General features: G+C 39.7%; 1 protein-coding gene across 1 annotated transcript; it reads left to right on the forward strand.

Moving 5' to 3' along the window:
* Positions 1 to 13,476: 13,476 nt before the first annotated feature.
* Positions 13,477 to 16,937, forward strand: LOC135989355 (alpha-1-antiproteinase 2-like). The gene is made up of 4 exons (XM_065636132.1): positions 13,477 to 13,906; positions 14,804 to 15,074; positions 15,727 to 15,874; positions 16,692 to 16,937. Exons 1-4 carry the CDS (start codon positions 13,492 to 13,494, stop codon positions 16,884 to 16,886), a joined length of 1,029 nt encoding a protein of 342 aa, XP_065492204.1. The 5' UTR covers positions 13,477 to 13,491; the 3' UTR covers positions 16,887 to 16,937.
* The last annotated feature ends 7,691 nt before the right edge of the window (positions 16,938 to 24,628 follow it).

The following is a 24,628-nucleotide window of genomic DNA, read 5'->3' on the forward strand; positions in this document are numbered from 1 at the left end:
ACTTTTTTACAGGTTCTTACATATCTTTGTAATTTATATTGATCTAGAGGCACTGCAGCTCTTGCTAGGTCACAGTTTCCCGATATAACCAGGTCTCGAAGCCTGCTTTCCTGTGAAAATATATAACGATACATTTGGATGTAAATCCAAACTTAAAAAAAAGGCATGTTTACACAGTAAAGTAAATTAGAATTATAAGGAAAAACTTCAGAAAACGGAAGTCATGATCAAATCAGGGAATGCCCCTTGCCAAAAAGAACAATGCCACAATATTAAATGTTAAACTGTAATAAGAAAGGACAAGGACAACTTCGAGAAAAAAGACTTGCAGAAGGCATAACCTACAATAATATATCCTTTTTCAAAGACATCAGAATCCTGCCAGAGAGCCTGAGGTGCCAGGAGATGTTGGAACTGTAAAAAAAGTGCCCAAGGCAGGTACTGGCAAAACAGAAAAGCTTGATCCATTGCACCTGCTCTTCCTTTGCAATGGTTGAGCCTGAGCAACAGTTTCAAGTTGAACTAACAGAAGTTTTTAGAAAAAAATATCAAAGACCAAGTAACAACAAATTGCCAGGACTGTTTAGTATGTATGCAAGAGCTCTTAGCTGACTGAAGAAGAAAAATGCTAAGCTTTCCACTGTGATGCATCAGTTAGACTGGTGTCTGTATCAGAGTAATAAGAGGTGACAAATGTGACATAGGTTTTTTAAAAAAAGGTTCAAGTGAGCATGCAGCGAATTACAGAACAGTTAGTTCTGTATTTTGGTATTTTGGAAACTGTATAACTTGTAGTTATATTGAAATATATGACAAAATAATTAAGAACTACCATGACTTTCATAGAATCATAGAGTCATTTAGACTGGAAAAGACCTTTAAGATTGTTGAGTCCAACTGTACACCTAATACTGCGAAGTCCACCTCTAAATAATGTCCTTAAGCACCACATCTACAAGCCTTTTAAACACCTCCAGGGATGGTGACTTAACCACTTCCCTGGGCAGTCTGTTCCAGTGCTTGACAACCATTTAAATGAGGAATTTTTTCCTAATATCAAATCTAAACCTCCCCTGGCACAACTTGAGGCCATTTCCTCTTATCCTATCGTTTATTACTTGTGAAAAGTGACTGACACCCACCTTACTACAACCTCCTTTTGGGTAGTTGTAGAGAGCGATAAGGCCTCCTTTTCTCCAGGTCAAACAACCCCAGTTCCTTCATCCGCTCTTCATAAGACTTGTGCTCCAGGCTCCCCACCAGCTTCATCACCCTCCTCTGCACTCTCTCCAGTACCTCTATGTCTTTCTTGTAGTGAGGGGCCCAAAACTGAACACAGGATTCAAAGTGAGACCTCACCAGCGCTGAGTACAGTGGCACAACCACTTCTCTAGGCCACACTATTCCTGATACAAGCCAGGACGCTGTTGGCCTTTTTGGCCACCTAGACACACTGCTGGCTCATATTCAGCTGGCTGTCAACCAACATCCCCAGGTCCTTTTCTGCCAGGCAGCTTTCCAGCCACTCTTTCCTGAGCCTGTAGTGCTGCCTGGGGTTGTTGTGACCCAAGTGCAAATCCTGGCACTTGACCTTGTTGAACCTCACACAATTGGTCTTGGCTCATCAATTCAGCTGGTCCAGATCCCTCTGTATGGCCTTCCTACCCTCCAGTAGATCAAGACTCCCACCTAACTTGGTGTCATCTGCAAACTTAGTGAGGGTACACTCAATCCCTTCATCCAGATCATTGATAAAGATATTAAACAGAAGTGGCCCCAATACTGAGCCCTGGGGAACACCACTTGTGACTGGCTGCCAACTGGATTTGACTCCCTTCACCATAACTCTTTGGGCCCAGCCATCCAGCCAATTCTTTACCAGCAAAGAGAATGCTCGTTGAAGCCCTGAGCTGGCTGTTTCTCCACGAGAGAAACTGTTGTGGGAAACAGTGTCAAAAGCTTTACTAAAGTCTAGCTACACAACATCCACAGCCTTTCCTTCATCCACTAATCAGGTCAACTTGTCATAGAAGGAAATCAGGTTAGTCAAGCAGGACTTGGCTTTCACAAACTCATGCTGACTGAGTCTGATCACCTCTTTGTCCCATATGTGCCACGTGATGGCACTCAGGATGATCTGCTTCATAACCTTCCTTGGCACTGAGGTCAGGTTGACAGTCCTGTAGTTCCCCAGATCCTCCTTCTCGCCCTTCTTGTAGATGGGCATCACATTTGGTAACCTCCAGTGAACTGGGACCTCCCCTGTTAGCCAGGTCTGCTGATAGATAGTTGAAAGTGGCTTCATGAGCACCTCCACCAACTCCCTCAGAACTCTTGGGTGGATCCCATCTGGCACCATAGACTTGTGGATGTCTAAGTGGTGTAGCAGTTCACTAACCATTTCCCCTTGGATTATTTGGGTTTCATTTTGCTCCCCATCCCTGTCTTCTGGCTCAGGGGGCTGGGTACCCCAAGAACAACTGGTCTTACTATTAAAGACTGAGGCAAAGAAAGTTTTCCTCATCCTTTGTCACAATGTTTCCCCCCTATCCAATAAAAGGTGGATATTCTCCTTAGCCCTCCTTTTGTTGTTAATGTATTTACAGAAACATTTAAAAATTTTTTTTAGGGAAGTAGCCAGAATCCTTTACCAAAGGATTCTTTGAAAGAGTTGATGTATGTGTGGATTGAAATTGATCGATTGATATATGTCACATAATTTGGAAAAAAATATAAGATTCCTCAACAGAGGATCTCAAAAAAACCCCAAACCTAAGCTAATAGAGAGGAAAGACTATAAGCAGTAAGTTCAGGCATGTGTTATTCAGAGAAGTCAGAGGTCATGTGGAACTTTAACGAATTGTGAGGTGACACATTTTCCTGGTGGTCCCACCTTGTTCATGGGTAAGGATCTCCTGATACGCAGTGACTGGCTGATAAAATGGCAGAAAATCATTGCCAATAAATACAAAGTAAAGAATATGAGGAAAGAAGCTGTTGTTTTATATATGGTGTAGTGGTCTCCCGAGCGAGGCATTACCTCTCAAGATAGAGATTTTGCAGTGGTGCTGAATAGGTCATTGAATATGTCATCTCCATGCTCAGTGCTGGTGAAAAAGGAAAACAAGCAGTGGGAGATACCAAGAAAGGAAGAGAGAGAAATGTAACATCAGCATGCCCCTGTGCCGTGGTAAGCTCACACTGTGTACACTGTGTGCAGCACTGGATACTGAACTAGATGAACCTTTAGTCTAAGCTAAGGCTGGTCATTTTATATGGCTTACAGGATAGTGTTATCTGCACACATACTGTGTATCTATGGGCCCAACTCAGAGCCAAAGTCTGAGTGTTTATTTCCTTTCACTGTGCCTGAAAGTGTCTAAGACAACACTATGGGGCTGGCAGTTAAGAGCATTTTTGTTTCCTCAACTAACAACAACACTTCTACCAGCTCAGTGGTTCAGTAGGAAATAACTAAAAATCAAAGCTGATGTATATGACTCAGTGGTTTAGAAGCATACATTATTAAAAAAGAAGTCCATGTTTTTGGGTATTTTACAAGGGTATTTTTATCACTTATTTGAGTGATTGAAGTAGGCGAATTTACATTTGTATGCTTGTTTACAGTTTTGGAATTCTTTGTAATGATTGATCATACTTCTTACAACCACATGAATGCCTTGCTATTTACCAGTGTACCTTCATGAATTCAAACCAATCTATTACATCTCTTCTCTAAAGCTTCTGGATTTTGTTCTTTTAGTTCTCTATCAAATATATGTTTATTTTTTTTAAATGGGAAAATCTCATTGCTAGCCCAATTTTTCCCATCAGATTAATACCAAACTTTCCTGTTTAAAATTTATTTTTTTAATATGAATTAGCTTTCAGTATACCAGTTCTAAAATATTTTTCCTCTGTAGCTATGACCTTACAGTATATGAAAAATCTATTTTTAGTTCATGAAAATAAGCAAATGAGAAATCAAACTTTGAGTGGAAAAATACTGACTTCCTCATTGTTCAGGTCCTCCACAACTGATACAAAAGTTTATTCCATCCTTACTTGAAGAAATAAGTGCTTGATCTAAACCTTATTGTCAACAATTACCTTCTTTCCAGTCAGTCTTTTTCTACAATAGCCTTTAGGTAATGTCCATAGTTCCATGTTGGTATTACGTTCACATCCAATAAATGACATTTCTTTCCCAAGATAAATTTCAAGATGTTGAATTTTCCTAAGTTCTGATAAAAATCTAAAATCTCAACAATTTTCCTGAAAATGGTTTTGAAATTTTCATCAATTTTATTGGTAAAGAGTAGAAAGATTTATCACTTGATAGTATCTTATAAAATAAAACTTAGTGTGGAACACTTTTGTCATTTCTGTTTTAAAATATTGACAAAGACAACACGTTCCTGAAAATGTTCTGATTTCTTTGACTCCACTTTCTTACATGGAAATTGCTGCCTCAGACAACCTCCAAGAAGTTTTTCTGAGAAAAGATTTTTTAAGGGGAACAATAAGGGCTACAGGGAGAATCTGGGTACTTGCACAATCTGGGAAAGTTTCTCAGATGCAGAAAAAAGTTGAGGTGAACATTTCTCAAGTAGTGTGTAAGTAACACAATGCTGAAGTTGTAGCTCAGTTATAAGCTTACTACTATTAAAGATGAAATAGGAAGCCCCAGCTCAAAGGATTTATGGACATCTTAGCTTTGGCTGTGCACTGAGTGCCCATGGAGCAGTAGTAGAAAAAAATGGGTTTAAATTCAACTACGAAGGGAAATGTGTTTAGAATGTGTTGGTAAAAAAATGCCTCCTTTGAAGACAGTGAATCCTCTTAGGCTTAGTCCTGGCGTACAGGATTCTCTTTCTGGTGAGGAGATCCTAGTCACTGCGCTTCACAAATTACCTCAGGAGGGATCTCAGTAGTTCGGAGATCTCCAAAGTGCAGGGGATGTTAAGTGTCATGTGTGCTGTAATATTTGGGTGTTGGATTTGGAGTTATAGTAATTATGAGTGTGGAGGCGAATTAGAAAAACAAATGTGTTTGTTAAGAGATTAATTCAATCATCATTAGTATGAGAGTTGGAGCATTCACAAAGGCTGGAGACCAGTTCAAACTGGTTTTCATAATCTCCACCCACCTGAGTTCTACCAAACGTATTAATTTAAAAATGTTGCATCATAAAGGAAAAAAAAAATACTCTCACTGGCTGGTCAATGAACCTGAGAGCAGGACATCGTCACCTAGAAGTTCTTGTGACCTAATTAACCTTTTTGCTCTCTATGGCTGAGCCCCATTCTTGCTGACCCCAACCCTATGAGTGCCATAACGCTTTGCTGCTCTATGGAAGAAGATACCTGGGTATTCTGTGAAAATCAGTCTGGGCTTTCCCTCATACCCAAAGGTTGACATTTGATGAAGGATCTTGCTGTGACTCCTTTGAGAATGCCTTCCTCCATGATTCTTCAACAGGCTCTATTGGCCATTGCTCTCCAGGTTGATGGAGGGAGCAGGTGGTAGAGGCATGGTCTGCCAAGGAGAGTGGTCTGCAAGTGACTGTGAGCGATGTGAAGAAAGTCAGGAAAAGAATGTCAGAGCAGGTATCAGTATGTAGGAGCCAACACTAGACAGAGTGTTGACTAGTTTGGGGTAGGGAAGTTTTGATCTGCATTAAAACAGTCACAATTCCAATGGTTTTCTGTCAAATTTAACAAATTTGAGATGCTTGTGTGATGGCTGATTACATGGAAAAATGGCTTTTTTTTTTTTTTTTTACTTCTCCACATATTGATCTGGAGTAGGATTTTTAAAAGCTATGCAGTATTGACCTAAATCTTCTCCCAATAGTTAAAAGCAGAGGCCAGAACAAAGCTTAATCTATGCTAAATCCATTCAAATAAAATTGAAATCTACCTCCCTTCTGTGTTTGTTCCCTGGTGGACTCCTCTGTTTGTATCCTTATTTTCAACAGAGCTGTTCTGTATGAGTAGAGAGACTGACAAAGAGTAATAAACAATGTAAATTGCCACCATGGCTTGCAAGACTACTTTCTGGGTCCTTCCTTTGAGCATTAGCCAAAATCCATATTCTGTGCTTGGGCAGCTGAGCTTCTGAGTCACAGAATAATGTCATTACTGTTTACTTCAATCCACTTTGATCAGCCTTTCTTGATCAGACACATGATTAAAGGTAGGCACTCAATTCGATTTTGCTCAGGAGTACAGAGGAGGTAAAGACAGCAGTTCAGATCAGATGGTCCCAGATAGCAGGGTCAGTGGACCAAATGGGAAGGTGAAGAAGAACTTTTTAATGAAGGCTTTCAAAATTATGCCAGTTGCTTAAGTCTTCAATTACTCATTGGGATGGTTCTTGTTAACTGTATTTTCGTGTTGTATAGACACACATTTATTACAATTTTAAGTACTATATTGCTGTTGGAATCCCATAATTAATTAATTAATTAATTAGTTTAACGCAAGAACATTATTAGGAAAGAAGGATGGGCCTATAGTTGCACAGCATTGGGTTGGGACTTGGGAGTTTCTGCTTCCCTTCCCAGCTCAGTCACAGGTTCACTTTGTATAAACTCAGCTTCCTGTCTGCTTATAGGTATCCACTGAGGATGATCATCCTTCCCTTCTTTGTTTAAACAGTCAGAGCAGGATTCAGGTGCCTTACCGTAGGTAAATATGATGATTTTAAAAGCACAACACAGGACCAGTAGCAGATGAAGAGGTTCAGGTGAAAAGATCCCTGCTGGTATGGGACTTGGGTCAAACTGGAAGGTGAAAAAAAACATTTAGTGAGCATGATGACCCTATACTTCTTTATTCTCCTGTACAAGTCTCTTGTGTTGTAAGTATTGGTAACAGATATTTGTATTTTCTAGTCATAAAAGAAAACAATTCTGGTAAAAGGTTTGACTTGGGCAGTGCCCTGTGGTGCATGCAGATTATTAATACTTGCTATTCGTGTGTGCTTAATCACCTCTCCCCATGCTATAATGTACCTAGGTAGCTAGCACCTCTGATGTAAGTACTAAGCACACTAGGAAAAAAGACACTTTATGTAGAGTCCAGAGGACTTTTTATGGAGGCTTGCAGCTGAGGAACCCTTCCAATTTCACTTTGAAGTTGTATAAAGCTGCATCCTGCAGAGCACAGATTTTCCAGTTGTGTATCACTGTTACAAAGAGAGGTGCCATGGTATCAAACTGGTAGAAAATGATCCTGTCTTCATTAAACTCAATACAGAACTGAAATGATGCTCCAGGCCATTGAAAGTAACTTTTTATTTTCGCATCATCTCAATGAGGAAGTTAGATGTGTCTTTTTTATCTTACAGATGAGAAAACTGAAGCACATCAGGCAGTGTTAGTGATGTTCCCAAGGTCAAAGCTGAGCTGCTCAACAAAGCTAGCAATCTATCCTGAATTTTCCACCCAGTGGTTCTTTCATCAGGTAGTCAGTCACATCCTGAAGTCATTCCAGCATCCTGACCGGTATTTGGGCAATGGAAAATATTCTTGGAGAACTTATAGACAATAAGATTGCAACACGGTTATTTTATCAACTACTTTGGGGGCTAGAAGAGAAAGGAAATAGAATGCATACTATTCTTTCACAAGAGCTCTGTTGGAAATTGTTCAGATATTAAAATCTCAGAAAACTATTTTGTTACTAATATTTGTATTACAGAAAATCTCAAGTGTGAAAATTAATTCTATGGTGCAGCTGCTACATGCAGAAATAATGAAAAACGAGCCTTCTTTTACAAGATTCTGGGGTCTAAATAAAAGTTTCTAATTTTAGAGCAAGCTGCCTACTCTCCTGCCCCTTTCTAGGAGGTTTCAAGTCTGCTATAAGTCCTGTGTCATATCTGCCCAACTGCACACTCCTGAATCAGCAGTAGGAGGTTTAGTTGATATTGGTGCACCACACATGTAAAACACCCACGACATTTTAGTAGCTAATTTGTAACTGGCATTGGTTTTCCAACCAAAAAAATGGTGATGAGTGTTAGTTATTGGTAATGACCAAGGCTATAGTATAGTTATTTCTTAAATTCTAGTCCCTACTCTCTACTTAGTGCATACATAGTATTAGTGATGTTAATGCAAATGAAAAACAGCTCTGTGAGCAAAACTTCCCCCTTCCCGTGAATGTTCTCGTCACTATTTACAGACTGTATTTCATCCCTGTTTCACTTTCTCTTTCTAAACTAATGAATAATGCCTTTCTGGCAGGACAGCGAAGGAGATTCTCAAGAAGTACTGAAAGCACTGACATGACCACTGTGTGCAGATTGGACCCTTTTTCTTCATTATATATATCATCCAGACTAGAACCATAGTTCACAAGACATGCATACATCTTCAATCTTAAAAATTTTCCCTGTACTCTGGCTGCCTGATCCTTCCCAAAATCTACTAAATACCTCAAAACTATCAGGGGGAAAGGGAGGGGAAGGCAATATCCATTTCTTTCCTAGTTTCACACTCCATTTCCTTCATATCGCTGCTGTGTGAATATGTTTGTGACCTGTGTACTTTAAGCTTACAAATCTTTCAAAAAAATTTTTTGATACTTGAAGTAACCTGTGTGTCTGTGAGCCGTAGTCCCAGAATAGCTAACATTGTTGCTAAGTTGATACAAAAACCAGAATTTCCTGACATAAGGTGTAGAAGTGTAATCAAATCTCTGGAAAAGTTGAATGGTTCTGTTATCATCAACTGTATCAATCAGTGGTTAATTAAGATTTCTTTAAACCTGCTTCAGAATGATTTCTTCAAAACAAAACAAACTGGCAAGAAGGTGTTTGCAAGATGTTGATAAATGCGTGGAATATCGTATGGGTCCATTTCTTCTAAAGCAGTCAAAATGTGAGTTGGAGTGTAGTATAGATACAGATCTACATGAAGTACACAGCAATAACATAGAGTTGGGTAATGCAGACTTTGTAGTCGTTTTCGTTATCAGAAGGAATAAACCACATCTCTGGATATTTCAGCATTCTGGACTTTTTTCTATTAAAAATAAGTAGTAGAGAAGCAAGATATAGTTCAGGAGATGAATGATAAGTACGAATCTGGTTAACATGGTTTCATGACATAGTTTTAGAGTTGAAAAGTCAGTAGAGAGGTGGGACTGTGAATGGCTCATGGCAGTGCGTGGGACACCTGGCACACGTGCACCTGTTCATCGTTTTAGTTTAAAGCTGCTGTAGCACCTTATTGCTGCTGCTATAATGAAATGCTGGGAAAATGCCTCGTTAAAGTGTAGCTTAACATTATTAAAAACAAAACAGTAATTACAAGGCCTCGCAAATGAAGAAGAAAACAAGAGGCTTATAACCATTTTGTAACACAGTTTGTCCTTGACCACCATGATCTGTCATTCACCCAGGCTTTGATGAGTAAAATAATCTCGGTGTTTGTGAGCTTTTACAGCCAGAATTAGAAAGAGCAAGGAAAAAGGAAAGCAGGAAAAGAAACAAAGAGGAAAACAAAGAAGGGGAGTGTCAAGACCAGGTTTATGTATGCTCTCTCTCTCCATGTTTATCTATGTTTGTAATGACAAAATTACATATGTGGGTAAACAAGTATAAAGAAGAAGAGCCACCACAAATGGGGAAATGTATTTCATGTCAACACTCAGTCACGGTCTTTGTTGTTAACTGGAAAAATGCAGTCAGCTTAATCCACTAGCATTTTATTTCTATTGGAAAAAGTTCATAGAAATAAGCAGTACATTTTTTCGTTCCAACAATTTAAATTTGTGTGTGAGGGATAAGGAGAAGGAGAAGTGGGTGCACACAAGCAGTATGTGCATGTGTGCCAGTAAGGAAAACAGCTTGCTACTTGTAGTCTCACCTCCTGCCCAAGGCAAGGAACTCAAATACACACAGAACTGAGATAGATGACGGGACCACATCAGTCAGAGTACAAAACCCACTGGGGAAACATGTCTATCAAATATCCCCTCAATGGCATCCAATTACAGTCAGATTGAGAAGGTACAGGCAATTGATTTAGAGTCCATATTTAGGCTGAGGATCAGGAGGAAGATTTGGCTCTGGTCAGACTTCAGAAGAACGCTGAGCTGCTGTGACGTGTGGTTGTCAGCTCCAAGGGTGCTTCAGCATGGCACAGAAATTTGGACTTCTGGCACCAAGAGTTAGCATCTGTTTCCAGTGGTTCCAGGCACAACCTCCTGGTTTTCAGTAGGGTCCTAGTTACACAAGGTTTGCAGTAAGCTCCTCCACATAGTCAGAGACAGACGGAAAGTCCCAGCTACTATTCAAATGGCCGAAGATTGTCAGCTCCATTGGCTGAATTGTGGAGATGATCTTCAGGAACCCTATTTCATCAATATTTGCTCTGTTTCCTACTTTTTTTGGTTGGATCTAATTTTTATCAGGTCTGTTTAATGTTTAACTGTGGAAACTAAGCAGAAGATGATGTAGCAGTATAAGTTACAGTGTGGGGAACAGCATGGCCAACTGAATGCTGAAGGGCTTCTGATTTTGTAAGTACTGCATGTGTACTTTTCTTGGAGACTTGCAAATGATGCTTTCTGTGGTCAGTGGAATTTTCATGTTAGGTTAATTTCATTTGTCTGCTTGTGACTTGGTTTTGTGTGAATGTTGTCATGAAATACTAATCAAGCAAATGTGCAAGGAACCAGTGGAACCTGCTGCTCTGGGGGAATAGGCTTAGTCTGAAATCAGAATAAAGTAACCTTTGAAGTCGTAGAGACTTATTAAGTAGTTGTTAAAGTAGCATACTGATGAAATCACCTTTTAGGTTGGAAACAGCCTTCACAGTGACTCAAAATTAGCATAATTCCACTAGTAACTGAACAATCAGGTCCAATTTATAAACTCTTCCAGTGACTTAATGTATAAAACAACCATTGGATTGCTAAGGCCAGGCTCTCTAATTAGGACTGGGTGAGTGTAGGGGGTAGGTGGAAGGCCACAATTCAAATTTAATTAGCCATTTTAGTCCCATACACAAACTAATTTGTGGTTTTGCAGAGAATTATTTTCTGAATTTCCAATTTGCATATTAAAAACACAGGCCAGATTTGAGAAAGCCTTTCCAGTTTCTTCAGCTTTGAAATGTTAAAAAAAAATATTGTCTTTAAAATTTTCTAATTTCAAAATGTTGAAATTAATGTAATTAATGTAATTGACATCTCTAAAGGGAAAACTATGTGGAGAAAGCTTGATGACAATATTCTAGTTTCCAGTAGAAGTACTTTAGTATTTCTATAGAGAGCTGTGATACTAAGAGAAATTTTTTAACTGATCTGTTATAGTGGAAGTTAAAAACAGAGCCATGCCTAAGCTTACTGGAGGAAAATCATACCCTTTGCTTCATAAATTCTTTGAAATTTAAGCTAAGCTCTGGACACAGGAAGTGGTCATGGATAGACAAAAATTATCCTCTTTCCCACTTAAGTGTGTAGTATCTCAAATAACTAGAGAAAAACAGTCTATGAAATGTTAATCAGTAAGTACTTTTGAAACACCCTCTGTACTACATGATTGTTTCATTTGTCTGCAGTACATAAGGCTTATCTTTTTTTGTCTGGAAGGAAGAGGGAGAGCTCTGCTTAAAAGATATGCAAATAGTTGAACTATATTCCCATCTCGGGCCACACTCCATGCTTTGGTTTAAGGAAATTAAAATTTAGCATTACCACTTCTTACTACAAGTCACTGGAGTGGTCAGTGTCTCTCTCAGACATACTCAGATCCCAGCAAATATGAGAACACACAGCTAGTGTATAAATATGCTATAAAAACAAGAAAGACCACCATACCAATAAAAAAAATAAAGCAGCAGGTTAATCACCAGGAATCCTGGAACTTGGTCTGCCCTCAGAAACTCTATCTGAATCTTATTTAGATAGTAGATACTGTCATCTTTCACATCTGGTTATGAATACAGGACCAGAACTTCATCTGGGCAGAACATGAGAAAATGCGTTCTTGGAAGAGAAGTATACAAACAGGCTGTGTTGACCGGAAAACAGAAGAAATGGAGCCATAACAAAAGACAAGTTCTAGAGATGTTTTCACCTAGAAGCTGTGAGGGCAAAAAGCTTATTCTCAAAGAGAGCTTGTTCTGTTTCTGAAGAGGGTTTATATGAGATGCCTCTCCAGAATAGCAGGGAACTGGCCTCTGTAAACTATAAACTTGTTCCAGCTCCTATGGAGGGCAGGAGGCTCATGTGAAGTATATCACATTAGCATTAGGAGAACAAGCATAATGAAGAAACTTGTCTTCTCCAAGGGGATTAATCTGAGTGTCCTTTGATTTCCAAATGAGATCTGTGCTCCTCTTTTCCTCTTGGACTCAGGTCTTTCCTGTGTCTCTAGAGAGAGCTACACATGCCACGCAGGTTAACCCATGGTGAGGAGCAAACCACCATTTAACACTGTTGCAGTTCCCTGAAAGGAGGATCCCTTCATTCCAATCATACACATCATTATCTGGTACACACCTGTTGCTGCCAACATGTCTTTATGCCCAGTTCTGAGTGCCCTGCTGCCACAGCACAGGATGCTTCAGGCTTTTGCCTTGAATTTTGCCTTGAAGTTGATGCAGGTGACTTTCATCCATCACTTATCAGCTGGTGCCAATGGCTGGCCATGTGAGCAAGTAACCATGAAGTAAACAAGGGTGTGAATTTTACAAGCACTGGTTAGTCCATGATAGCTGTCTGTCCATGTGCTGCCGCTATGATGAAAGTGAGGGAATTTATCCCACTTCCAGTGAGAAATGAGATTTCTTACACTTCCTCACATTGACCAGCCTGCATTTGGGCAAGTACTGTGGAGTATTTGTCTTTGAAACCCATAGCTTGTCTCACCTGATGGTAACTTGTTTGTTTAAATGTACTCAACAGGAGACAATGACCCAGGGAAGATGATGTCCTTGTTAATAGAGATTATTATGAACTTTGGTTCTACACTTTCATTGCCTTTTCAGGGCAGTTACAATGGAATATTATAGTTTTATTATGCCTGATATTTTGATTTATATTTTGCTTGAATTTATTAATGACATTTGACATTGTGTCCATGGGCACTTTAAATATCATACATACATTAGATCCTTACAGTTGCACTATATCATATTTATACTAACAAACTATTCACTATTTCTTACTACCAAGATCATCATTGCAATTTGCTCATCTAATGACTATTTATTTTGTGACAGAATAATCTGAAAAGAAGATGAAGTATCTCCTGTGCCTGTGTTTACTCCTCGTTGTTCTTTGTGCTGTAACCCTTTGCCGCCATGAAGACATTTGCCATAAAGCCAATAATACTAATCTGCATGATGGGACAGAAAATTTATTAACACATAACTGTGAAAAACAAGGCTCTAACTATGCAGATTTTGTATTTAGATTTTACAAACAGGTTATATCAAAAGAAACCAATAAAAATGTTTTCTTTTCTCCCATGAGCATCTCCACTGCCTTTGCCATGCTGGCTGTTGGTGCTAAGTCAACCACCCTGTCTGAGATTTTTGAAGGACTGGGCTTTGATGGTCTGACTGAAACTCGTGTACATGACATACATGAAAGTTTTCATAAAGTTTTAGCAGTACTGAACTGTACTGATGTTAACATCACATTAAATATAGGGAATGCCCTTTTTACAGCTATTGGGAATGAACCACAGGAGACATTTTTACAAAATACCAAAAAATTTTATGAGGCAGAATTTTTTTCTAGCAATTTCCATGAAACAGAAGAAGCTAAGAAGCAAATCAATACATACGTAGAGGAGAAAACCAAGGGGAAAATTCCAGAATTAATTGGTCATCTTGATCCAAGTACTGTGTTGGTTCTTGTTAACTACATTTATTTTAAAGGTAAGATGTCTAACATAATATTCCAATAGATGATCTTGACGCAAACCAAAAATTGTAGGGAACTCCGGATAATTTATTAGCAGAGTGACTACTTAGGAAAGAGCTAAACTGTGCGGGACCTTCAAAGTAAAGGTTATATCTGGCCAAAAGTGGGTATCTGATTGTTGAGAAATATCGATTGCTTGACTTCGGCCCAGTTTGCCTGAAAGCTGTGGAGAGTTAAGTCCCACTCTAGTGGACTGCCTCACAGACAGGTACCCACTGCGTGCAGTCTTGCTGGTCTGAGGGCACAATGACTGAAGATGTTTCTAAGATCTCTATGCTGACTGTATGTGCCAGTCAAGCTTAGTGGACTGACATCCTTGCACTTCCAGGGTCCCTGTAATTATGGTAGATCTACTAGGTGTGCTGCATGAAAACTGGGAACACAGCATTTTGAGGGCCTGTGCTTCTGGAGCCCTGCTTGAGTATTAGGATCCCTTATTCTGCTGATGAATTCCTCACCAGGCTGAGTGCAGTCAGCTTGCATCAGATATGGCCCAACAGGAAAGGCATAACAAGATCCTGTGCCTGAATGTTTAAGTAGTTGAATTTAAATGACATAAAAGGCACAAGTGATGTGAACATATGGCTACAACAGAATCAGGACTCTCTCAACTGGTCCTCATCCACCTTTGGTTGTTTTTCAGCAAGACAGGACTTACACTTACTATGCTGAACTTACTGTACAGCTAAAATGCTTTATTGTGTGTTATGCAGAAGGTTGAAGTGATTTAGTGATCCTCTCCCATAAACAGTCCTCCAGCATCCTAACATTTAAGTTAGTCTGATTTATATCAGACATTTTTTATGATCTTCATGTGTTTGAGTGCAACATCATCTCATTTCCTCCATTAGCTGCCTGGGAAAATTCTTTTGATCCTTTGCGTACCTACGAGGATGACTTTTTTCTGGACACAAATGCAACTGTTAGAGTCAACATGATGCAGCGTGACTATAACTATGACAGTTACTATGACCAGGATCTGTCTTGCGAGGTGGTAGAGCTGCCTTACCAGGGCACTGCACGAGCGTTGCTCATTCTGCCTGATGATGGGAAGATGAAACAAGTGGAAGATGCTCTCTCCAAGGAAACTGTTTGTAAATGGGATAGCAAACTTACAAGCAGGTAACTCTAGGTAGACGGATTACTATATTTGAGGACACAGTATTATTTTTAAGAGAAAGTAGTAATTTCAGATCTCCTCCTCCTGGATATAACATCCTGATTCCATAAAGCAGGGTTTTAAGTGATTCCTAAAACCAGTCAGAGCAGAGCATAATCGATAAGTAACTGCAGGCTCTCTAACTTGACAGAAGGGTACACAGCATTGTATCAACTGCCTCAAGACTTGCTTGGCTACCTTTTGGCTACCATCCCTATTCTTTCATGCTACTAATGTAATTCATTTGTTTCACTGTGTCTTAGATTTTATCCTCCTTTTCCCTTTTTTTTAGCCTTTCCACAGCTGGTCTACTTACTCTCTGTAGCCCTCTAGTCACAAATCTCTGCTAGTTGTGCATGTCTTGGCATTGGGATGTAAGAGTGGCAATGAAGAAAATAGTTGTTTTTTTTTTTCCAAAATCAAAGAGAGAATGTAGTTGCAAGAAGATGGCATATCTCTCTGGATGCCAAAATCGCTCAGGCAATACAAGTGCTACCATCAAACAAACTAGCAATCAAGGGAATGTTTTCAAGTATCACTGAACTGCATACTGTCCAACCTGCTGGCTGAAACAAGGCTGTAATGCCTCACTGCTCTTTTGTCTTTGTTCAACAGGAGATTAAATCTGCAGTTACCAAAGATTTCTATTAGTGGGTCTTATGAAGTTGAAAAACTGCTCAAGGAAATGGGCATTACTGAAGTGTTCTCTGGTAATGCTGATTTGTCTGGAATTAGTGGCAGCCATGATCTTCGAGTTTCACAAGTAAGTGGACAGAGCTGGTGGTGGGGCGGTGGTTGGTTGCTCTGATCAGTTGTCTGGGATTCTAAATTCTTCCTTTCCCTTCTTGTCCCACTGAAGTTGTAAGTAAATGACATGTAGGGGTTTGCTTAGGAATTGTACTTTTCTACATAGAGGGTCTGCTGTCCTACCTTTGAATTATTTTAATATCACTATAAAAAGGCTGGCTATTAAGTACATGGAAAAGTTGGACAAGATTTTAAATTATTTCTTGGCACTGGAATATGATTGTTTACATGTGATTGTGTCAAGTAAATAATAAATGAGGGGCATATTATGATATTTGTTTTGATTAGTAGTTCATGTTTAATATTCTCAAAGTGTCCAGGAAACTTCCAGTTTGCAGTAGCAGAATTTCACCAAGTCAGTTTAAGCTACTATTTAATGCTGCGAAGACGCCAAATACTGCCCCTATATTAACATTTAAACAGCAGTCTTCCATTAAATTTGGAATAACAGAGAAAGTGTTGCTAGTGGAAGTTCAAACCATCTAAGAAAACAAACTATCTAGTGCGTGGACTGTTATTATCCCCCTTTACTCAGCACTGGTGATTCTGGACCTACAATGTGTAAATTTTTATTTTTGGCTATCCTCGTTCACTCCTGAGATGGAAAACACTCCTGTTGCAGGCTGTTGGAAATTTACCATACAAGAAAATTTAGTCCACTGGATTTTATCATACCTTTCTTCTCTTAAACATTCCATAAGAAGAGAGTTTATCTTCACCTCCTTCTTGCTGTCCCATATATAAACTACAGCGTTTTCTCCTTTTTCCTGCAGGCAGTTCACAAGGCCCTGCTGGAAGTTGATGAGGCTGGAACAGAGGCTGCAGGAGCCACAGCCATTATTCTTACCAGAGTTCTCCATCCTTCTGTTACCCTCAAATTCAACAGGCCCTTCATTATCTTGATTTCTGAAAAAAGAACTGACATCACGCTTTTCATGGGGAAAATTGTTGATCCTACTAAAAAGTAACTGCTGAGTTATTGGACATGCTGGTTTTCAGCATGAGTTATAATTGCTGCAGTGTTTGCACCTGTGAGCTAGTTAGTGCTACTAACTACTCTCTGATTGAGGAATATTCAGAAGTAAATGAGGAATTTCCTCATCAAACTAATAAGCAAAAAAATCTAAAAAAAATCCCAAGCAACTGATAGATTTAAAATGTAATATTTTTCCCAGTTGAGTAATTCAAGTTGTTAACACATTTTCTGAATCTTCCTTGGAAGACAATTTTTTGTAAAGTCTACTGTTATTTTTAAAAGTGCATTGTCTCTGCTGAGCAGTTTTGTCCAGGCTGATTTCCGTTCTGGATTACTCACCAAAAGCTTCATCCCAACAGGTAACAAGCCTCCTGCAATTTTATTATATCTTCTCCAGGACTTTCTGATGATCAGTGCTCACCTGAGCCAGTCCCTACAGAGTCCTTTCTTCCTTACATAGTTCTTTGCTGCCTAGGTTGTTGTTGTCTACCCTCAACCAACCTGTTTTCGTTCACATGTTCCAACTCTTTGTCTAGAACATCTTAAAAAAAATTGACAAAAAGAGAAAATCCCTGAGACAATAGACTTACTCTGCCGCAGCACTCACTGTAAGTGTCTTTTTGTAGTTCATAGAGTCAGGAAAACCTTTGAGAGACGGTCACATTGGGAGTAAACTGTCAAAGAATTGTCCTTCTACAATGTCATTTATGAACCATTGCTATGGCTGATGAATAAAATAAGCATTGTCATTTAAATCCATCACTTAAGGACTGACTCTCAGTGTCTCCAGTCTCATCCTGTCTTGTTATAAATCTTTTAAAATCAATGAAAACTTTCACTTACTCTTATTAACATAGCAGGGTGTCTGTAAAATATTTTTTAAAGGCTGTTGAATGAATCCAACTTTTCTCACCTGCAGATGGCAATTATTTGAATTGTCTCCTTATATGCCTACTTGGGTAAAAAATTGTTTTCAAGAAACACTCAAACACTCTGTTGCTGTTGTGTGCCAGCAGAGCACCCTCTCTCACTGCAGTGGAGCATTGGGGCCCAGTGCCTTGCCGAACTCCATAGCAAACCCTTTACTGTGCATCTGTTGCCTCAAGGAGAGGCTGACTCCTGCTTTGACAGCTGCTCTCCCACTGCACTGCTTGGAGTTGTCCCATTGTATATTTACCCTGGATACATTTTTTGTAAGTGGAGTTTAGTCCCTGTCCCTGGGAAGGTAATGCTCCTGAATATACATTTCTTGTTTCTACAGTGGTCCTGCCAATATGCAAGCCTGCAAGCCCCAAATCAACAAGCAACCTCCTTACCTCTGACATCTCTCTGGTCCTCTGACCTATTCTCCCAGACTTGGTCTACCTTACACAGAGATGTTTTATTGAGACCCATCAGTGCTTGTAGCATGGATATGGTGTGCGGTGGGGGCTACGTGCTACGCTTCTGATTCAGGGGAACTTAGACACTCCTGTCTTGTCTGAGTCCATTTGCTTCAAGCAGCAAGAACTCAGGGGAAGCCCTGAGCTATTGCATCTACTGCAGCAAGATACCATCATTCAGTGGACTGGAAGTTACCACACCTCTGTGCAAAGTGACAGCTTTTACGGAGTTGAGATCAATGATAACTTGCTGTGGTGTGAGGCAGCCTGCTCTGCAGTGTCTGTATGAGCTCAACAAGAGCTGGGAGCAGCTCCGGTGAGATCCCATCCTGATAAATCAGTGCACCAGTACTGATTAGAAGGTAGGATGGTGAGATTTTTATCAGAGTGGGGTGGCAGAAAAACAGGTTCTTGGCCTGTTGCTAAAGGGCTAGGAAAAATCTCATGGTTGCTAGGACAGTGCAGAGGCTTTGGGAAATAACACATGGAGCAACTTCCTGCCTCATCTACCTCAAAGGTCTTTGCTTTCAAGAGTGGATACCACGAGCTGTAGGAGAACAGCTGCACAGTTTTCATACTGGAGTGTGAGGAGTGACCGATCTTGGCAAGAGTATCAAACATGGCACCTTGGAATGCTGGATGGGTTTGGGAGGTATCTACCAGGATGTGGGGCACCACCACAGTTGTCCTCCAGTTGAGGAACTCATGCTCAGACCAGCAGGTTGGCCTGAGCTGTGGAAGGGACCTGGAGTGGGAAGAGGGATTGTCTCAAATCTCTCTGGAATGGGGGAATGTTTGGAGGACAGGGGAAAACAAAACAAAATGCAAAACAAAACAAAACAAAAAACAAAACAAACACTAACTTCGTGCTATACAGATGTAGAAGGCAAAAAAAGGTCTAGTTCACAGTATGGAGATCCATAGACCAGGTGGCTAAATGTATCTGGTTGATGCTACTGTGAGCTTAGTCCTGATGATGTTCTTTAAGAACTAGATAGTTATGCACTGGGATGGGTCCCTGAAGTGCAGCTTTGCTGTGCCCCAGCAGATCGGATTGCCAGGCTTCTCTTGGCAGCCTCTGAACCGTGTGGGAGACAGTAAGTTTGTTCTGTCTGACCTTGATAATGGTCCACTGGGACTGTTTGCTGATGGGGTAGCTTCTGTCAGTAAAGCTCTGTTTGCTTTGCCCCATGGCAGAGTCCATGCAGCATGTTGTCACAAACCATGAAGCAGTGGGATTTCAGGTCTAACGCAGTATGTGTTCAATGCATTTTACCTTTCATCAATAAGAAAAGGAGCTGACTCAATGCCAAAAGGCTCAAAGCAATCAGATAATCACAGAAACACCAGTTGCTCATGTAAGACCTGCTAATCAGATGCTAACAGCACTTTGGACTTTCTTATTCCCAGCTATGTGATTTGAGCCTCTGGTATCTGGAGAACTCACCCTTGAATGGGCACACCAGCTGTGTCCCCAGAGCTGTGTCATCTGCCCAGCCCTTAGTCACTGCTACTGTTTCAAGGAAACGAGAACTCACCCAGGTGTAAGCCAACCCTATTCTGATTGTTTCAATAGATTCACCACAACAAAAGCACCAGGCTTTTTCCCTGTACTCACACGCTTTTCAAGCAGAGAATCAATAAGCTCTTAAAAATGAGCTGATCATGGTAATTCCTGGACAGGGTGGTTTTTGATTGTGAATTCTGGGAATGAGGAGTACCTGTATAGCAGCTGCAAGGTGGTCTCAGTGCTTCACAACTCAGCTCGTCTTTGACATGAGTCTAAATAGCTTTTGGAGGTATTAAAAACAAAACAAAATGAAACAAAAGCTCATAGCAGTATTAGTCCCTAATCCAGCATTCAAGTCTTGTCTCCAAGCCACAGAGGCACTAGAGTTTTCCAGCAGAAAAGAAGTTCAAGAGAAATACATTATTAAATACAAATATTTTAATGAAAACTCTAAATATTCACTGCAGTGGGAGCTAGGATGGGTGGAAATTCTTAGGAGGAAAAGGAGCATGAAGACCATCATGAGCTACGTATCTCTGAGTCCTGTGACACACCCTCCTAATCGTACCCATCCAGCCAACATTCTCTGTTGGATAGTGCACCTCTGTTCTTACCCACATGGGCCTGCTTTCATTAGATTTAAACTGAGCACGTGTATGCAGAGGTGATATCATCCATTCCCTGGAAATTGTTAGCCAGCAAAGACTGATCTGGAAATAGCTTTTTTAAGTTCCTGGTCCCAGGTTTAACAGAGAATCCATTTTAAAATAATTTGGTAATTGTGCTTTCCTTAGACTAACAGTTTTAAAGAAAACGATATAATTCATTCATGTCATGTCAATGTCTTTGAGTATGATTGATACACTGGTTACACAAACTCAGCTCAGCACTGATGTTATTGCAAATGACTTTTCTGGCTTCTTGTGAAAAAGAATTTCTATGACAAAAGTAGCTTTTAAGTTCAATCCTACCCCTGGAGATTAATTTATTACAAGGGAATTTGTCTGATTTATACAAATAAGTTTTTATTTCTCTTTTATTTGATTGCATTCAGTTTCTTTTCCATAAGCCATTTGGAAACAAAATACTCAAGATTTATTACTTTACTAAAAAAGGACATATCCTTTATGGTTGGAAAACTTCTGCTAAGAGCGATGCAATGCTCATATGGAAGGTCTGAAGAAGGCTTTGCCTGACTTGAGCAAATATGTTATTAAGGAAAAGCTGCTACATTGTTTACTATGTCTTGTATAGGAAACACAGACAATGTGGAAGATGCTTTGCTGAGGGAAAATGCTTGAAAGGAAAAAACAACATAGAATAAGGTAATTCAGTAACGATTGTAGTTGTCATAAGAACTTTGGTTGCAACCAGGAAAAAATCTCACAGCAAGAGAAAACATCTGCTTACAGAGGAGATGAAACATGTAACGAAATGTAGGTCCTAAAATGCAAATGAAAGCAAAAGAGACCATATACTTAGACCTCATTCAGATTTGCTGTTCACACAGATGCAGATTCTTCAGCCATCAAAAAAGCCATACCATATCTCGCAGATTCAAGGGACAGATACTGGACCGTACAACTCGAGTTCATTCTCCGTTCCCGTATGTTCAATGTTTCAAGTCTGAGCTCTGTCCGTCTGGTAAATCTTATGGGTGAAATTTCAAGGTATCTTGGGCTCCAGGTGCCGCAGCCAGCGATTACTACATCATGCTCATGCCTGTCTTTGTGCTGTGTGTCAACCTTGACATATTTGCAGTTGTGTCAAGGGTGACTGAGAAGAGACATCAGAGGCAAATATGCTCCAGCCCTTCTAGCTGCTTCTAAGTTGGCAGGATGGGAAAGATGGTTCAGCAATCATGACAGAAAGCCTGTGCATGTATAGACTGAATTCCAAAGCCTCTTGTGAAGGCATGTTAGTCTAAACTGTTGATGGAAATGGGATTGTGCTAACCTGCCAGACTGTGAGCTGCAGAGGCTAAGGACAACCACGCAGCCTCTTCTTTTGCCTCTGTTGAAACAGGGAAGAGAATCATTGTATTAAACCATCTCGGTGACCTGTCAGAATCCTCAGCTTCCTAAAAGCTTGCAGTGTCAAAGACTTGTTTAAGAAAAGGGATATGAGCAATGGAATCATATAATAAACTTCATTTTACTGAGTATAGTAATTCAGCTTGCTGATCTGCCTTCTGCTTCTTACTATAGCCAACAATATTAATCTATTAAATAATAACAAATGATAACACTTTGCAAAGTTTAGCCCTAATACTTTCTATCTGGCTTTGGGACCAAAAAACTTCAAGTATAATTCTAAAATATCTACATAAGAGATTTTCTTAGTGCTTGTTTAAGGCCATGTCTGCAATAGAAAATAATGTAAGGCATCATTTTAAATTTAAATAGAAATGCCAAGAGGTTTCTTTGTGTAGAACAGTTTCATTCCAAAAAGAGAACTTTTATTCTCTGCTGAACTTGTCACTCTAAAAGTTGTTTGCATAAGAAAGGTTCCTTTACACCAAGAGAAGAAGGCCTGTAGGGCAAATTCTGCTAGTAAAATATTATCATTTTAGTATACCAGTTTATTACGACTTAACTTTAGGCATCGGCTAAACAGTAGATAGCCACTCTCTCCTTCCCTAGGGGGAAGGAAGGGAAAAGGAAGATAGAGTCATTGGCTGGAATGGAAAAAAAATAATAGAATAATAATAAAAGAAGAGCGAATAATAATGTGAATATAATAAAATATACAAACCTATACAAACATGCAGAGCAATACTTAGCCACAAGAGCACACACTCCCAGCAATGAGCACCAGAGAGGATGGGCACTGTGAGCAGAGTGAGTTCAGTAAACCACAGAGACTGGAAGAGGTGTAGGGAAGCCATGGATCAGGCACCAGGAGCAGGACCCTCATGGACGGTGGCCATCAAAGAAGAAAAACCATCCCCAGCAACTTCCCACTTATGTATGGAGCATGAAGATCATGGTATGGGAATGCTTCATTGATCAACTTCTATGTTGATCTAGGTGCTGTCCCATGTTGTTCCCTTGCAGTGCTATCTTGCACCTGCAACTGGAGAGTTGAAAAGTCTTTCATTCCCTTGGCAAAAGCCAAGATATTAATGAGTTATTACATTCTTTTTGTGTCAAATCCAGAACACAGGAAAACTGCTGGAAGAAAACATTAACTCTATCCCATTCTCATTATTCTCAAACTAAATAAACCATCATAATACTTCAAGATCAGGTAAAGACAGATGTATCTACCTCACCACAGCTTGCTGGAAGGAGTCTAACTAAACTAAAATCTAACTAAAAATAAAATAATAGAGTAGTGATAACTCATGGCATATTCTGTTCTTATGGCAGACTCTCTGAAAGAGTTAATGTGTCTCAGCCCAGGTATTTACAGCCTAACCAATTTATTTCAATGCCTTATCTTTAATATACTTTTTTTCCCCCTTTCATTTACATTTGACAGTGATTTTCAGCTGTTTCAACAAAATCTTGGTACATAAACTTAAAATATTTTTGCATCACTTCATACCAGGATGGTAAAAAAAAAATATCATTTTTACTAGCTTTCAGCAAAATTTGCTTTAAAACATTGTGGGAATTCCTGCATATATAACCTATTGAATGTGCTCTTTAAAAAGTGCTTTGAAGTTATTGTTATGTTATCGAAACATCACAATTAATTTGAGACAGCGTTTCTTCAGGTTTTTTTCAGTTCAAATCATAATGCATTAATTATTGCCACAGGTTCTGATTTAGCAAAGATAATGATTATCTTTGGCAGAACTACTCACATACTACTCATATGACTAGAATTAATAACACTTGTACATCTTGTGCAATCAGGTATCACATTCAAAAACAATTCCTAGGGCCTTTGTTTCTCCTTCTACTTGAGTTGTTCTTGGAGGGAAACTTAAGTTTCCTGTCTCCCAAGCTTATGCTGGCATTATTAGGTTAACACATCATACTAGTTGATCTTTCTCTAGTACTGTGAATACTGACAGGAGTGGGTGTATTTACATGCATGAATATTATGTATTTTTCACAGGTAGATGAAAACACACACAGTTATCCACACACAATTATCTACACATCTCACATAAGCAGTTTTTATATTTGTTTCGATTCTTAAGCAGAAGATGGTCAGAAAGAAGGCTGGGAACTGTCTTTCACTTTCTCATCAGCCTCTTGTCACCTGAAGATGAGCTATTCTTCTGCCAAGTGAACGATTTGGGTCCCATTATCTCAGGTTGAACCGTTCGTTAGACTTGGGGGTCTTGCATCCACATCAAGCAATCAAGTGCTCCAGTTAGTAGGCAAAAGACTAGTACTGCTGAGTTCAAAAAGAAAATGGTGTGCCCTGCCCAGTTTTACTGCTTGACTCTGCAGCCATATGAGACAACCATGGGACAAGAGCCTTGGTTTGAAAATGAGAGGAAGAAGGCACAGTTCCCTTTCAAGTATTGCCTTCAGACTCCTAAATGCAGCTCACCACCAGTATGCTCCTGTTCAGAGGTGTTGAAAACCTCATCTGGGGCATTCTGAGACCTGACATAGCTTGGGACTCCTGCTAAGGAGCCAGATGTTTGGGAGCTTGCAGAGTGGGACGTGTGTGTTGACCTGGCCACTGCTCTTTGCTATGTATTACCATAGTTCTCCATTCTGGCACAGGCTCTCATCTATACTAATGCTCTTTTCCAAGAAGATAGTGAAATTCTTCAACAATACAGTAAAAAAAAAAAAGTATCTTTATCATTTACAACATATTCCTTTTGAAGTTTGCATTTGATAAGAACATCTGCCAGATGACGTTCTCCTGCCT

This window comes from Caloenas nicobarica, chromosome 5 (assembly GCF_036013445.1).
Source record: "Caloenas nicobarica isolate bCalNic1 chromosome 5, bCalNic1.hap1, whole genome shotgun sequence".
Lineage (NCBI taxonomy): Eukaryota > Metazoa > Chordata > Aves > Columbiformes > Columbidae > Caloenas > Caloenas nicobarica.

Excerpts from the sequence above, each read along its gene's own strand:
- LOC135989355 (XM_065636132.1), top strand. The coding sequence starts at position 13,492 with ATGAGCATCTCCACTGCCTTTGCCATGCTGGCTGTTGGTGCTAAGTCA. Across the intron at positions 15,075-15,726 it reads GATAGCAAACTTACAAGCAG|GAGATTAAATCTGCAGTTAC; the intron begins GTAACTCTAGGT and ends TTTGTTCAACAG. Across the intron at positions 15,875-16,691 it reads ATGATCTTCGAGTTTCACAA|GCAGTTCACAAGGCCCTGCT; the intron begins GTAAGTGGACAG and ends TTTTTCCTGCAG.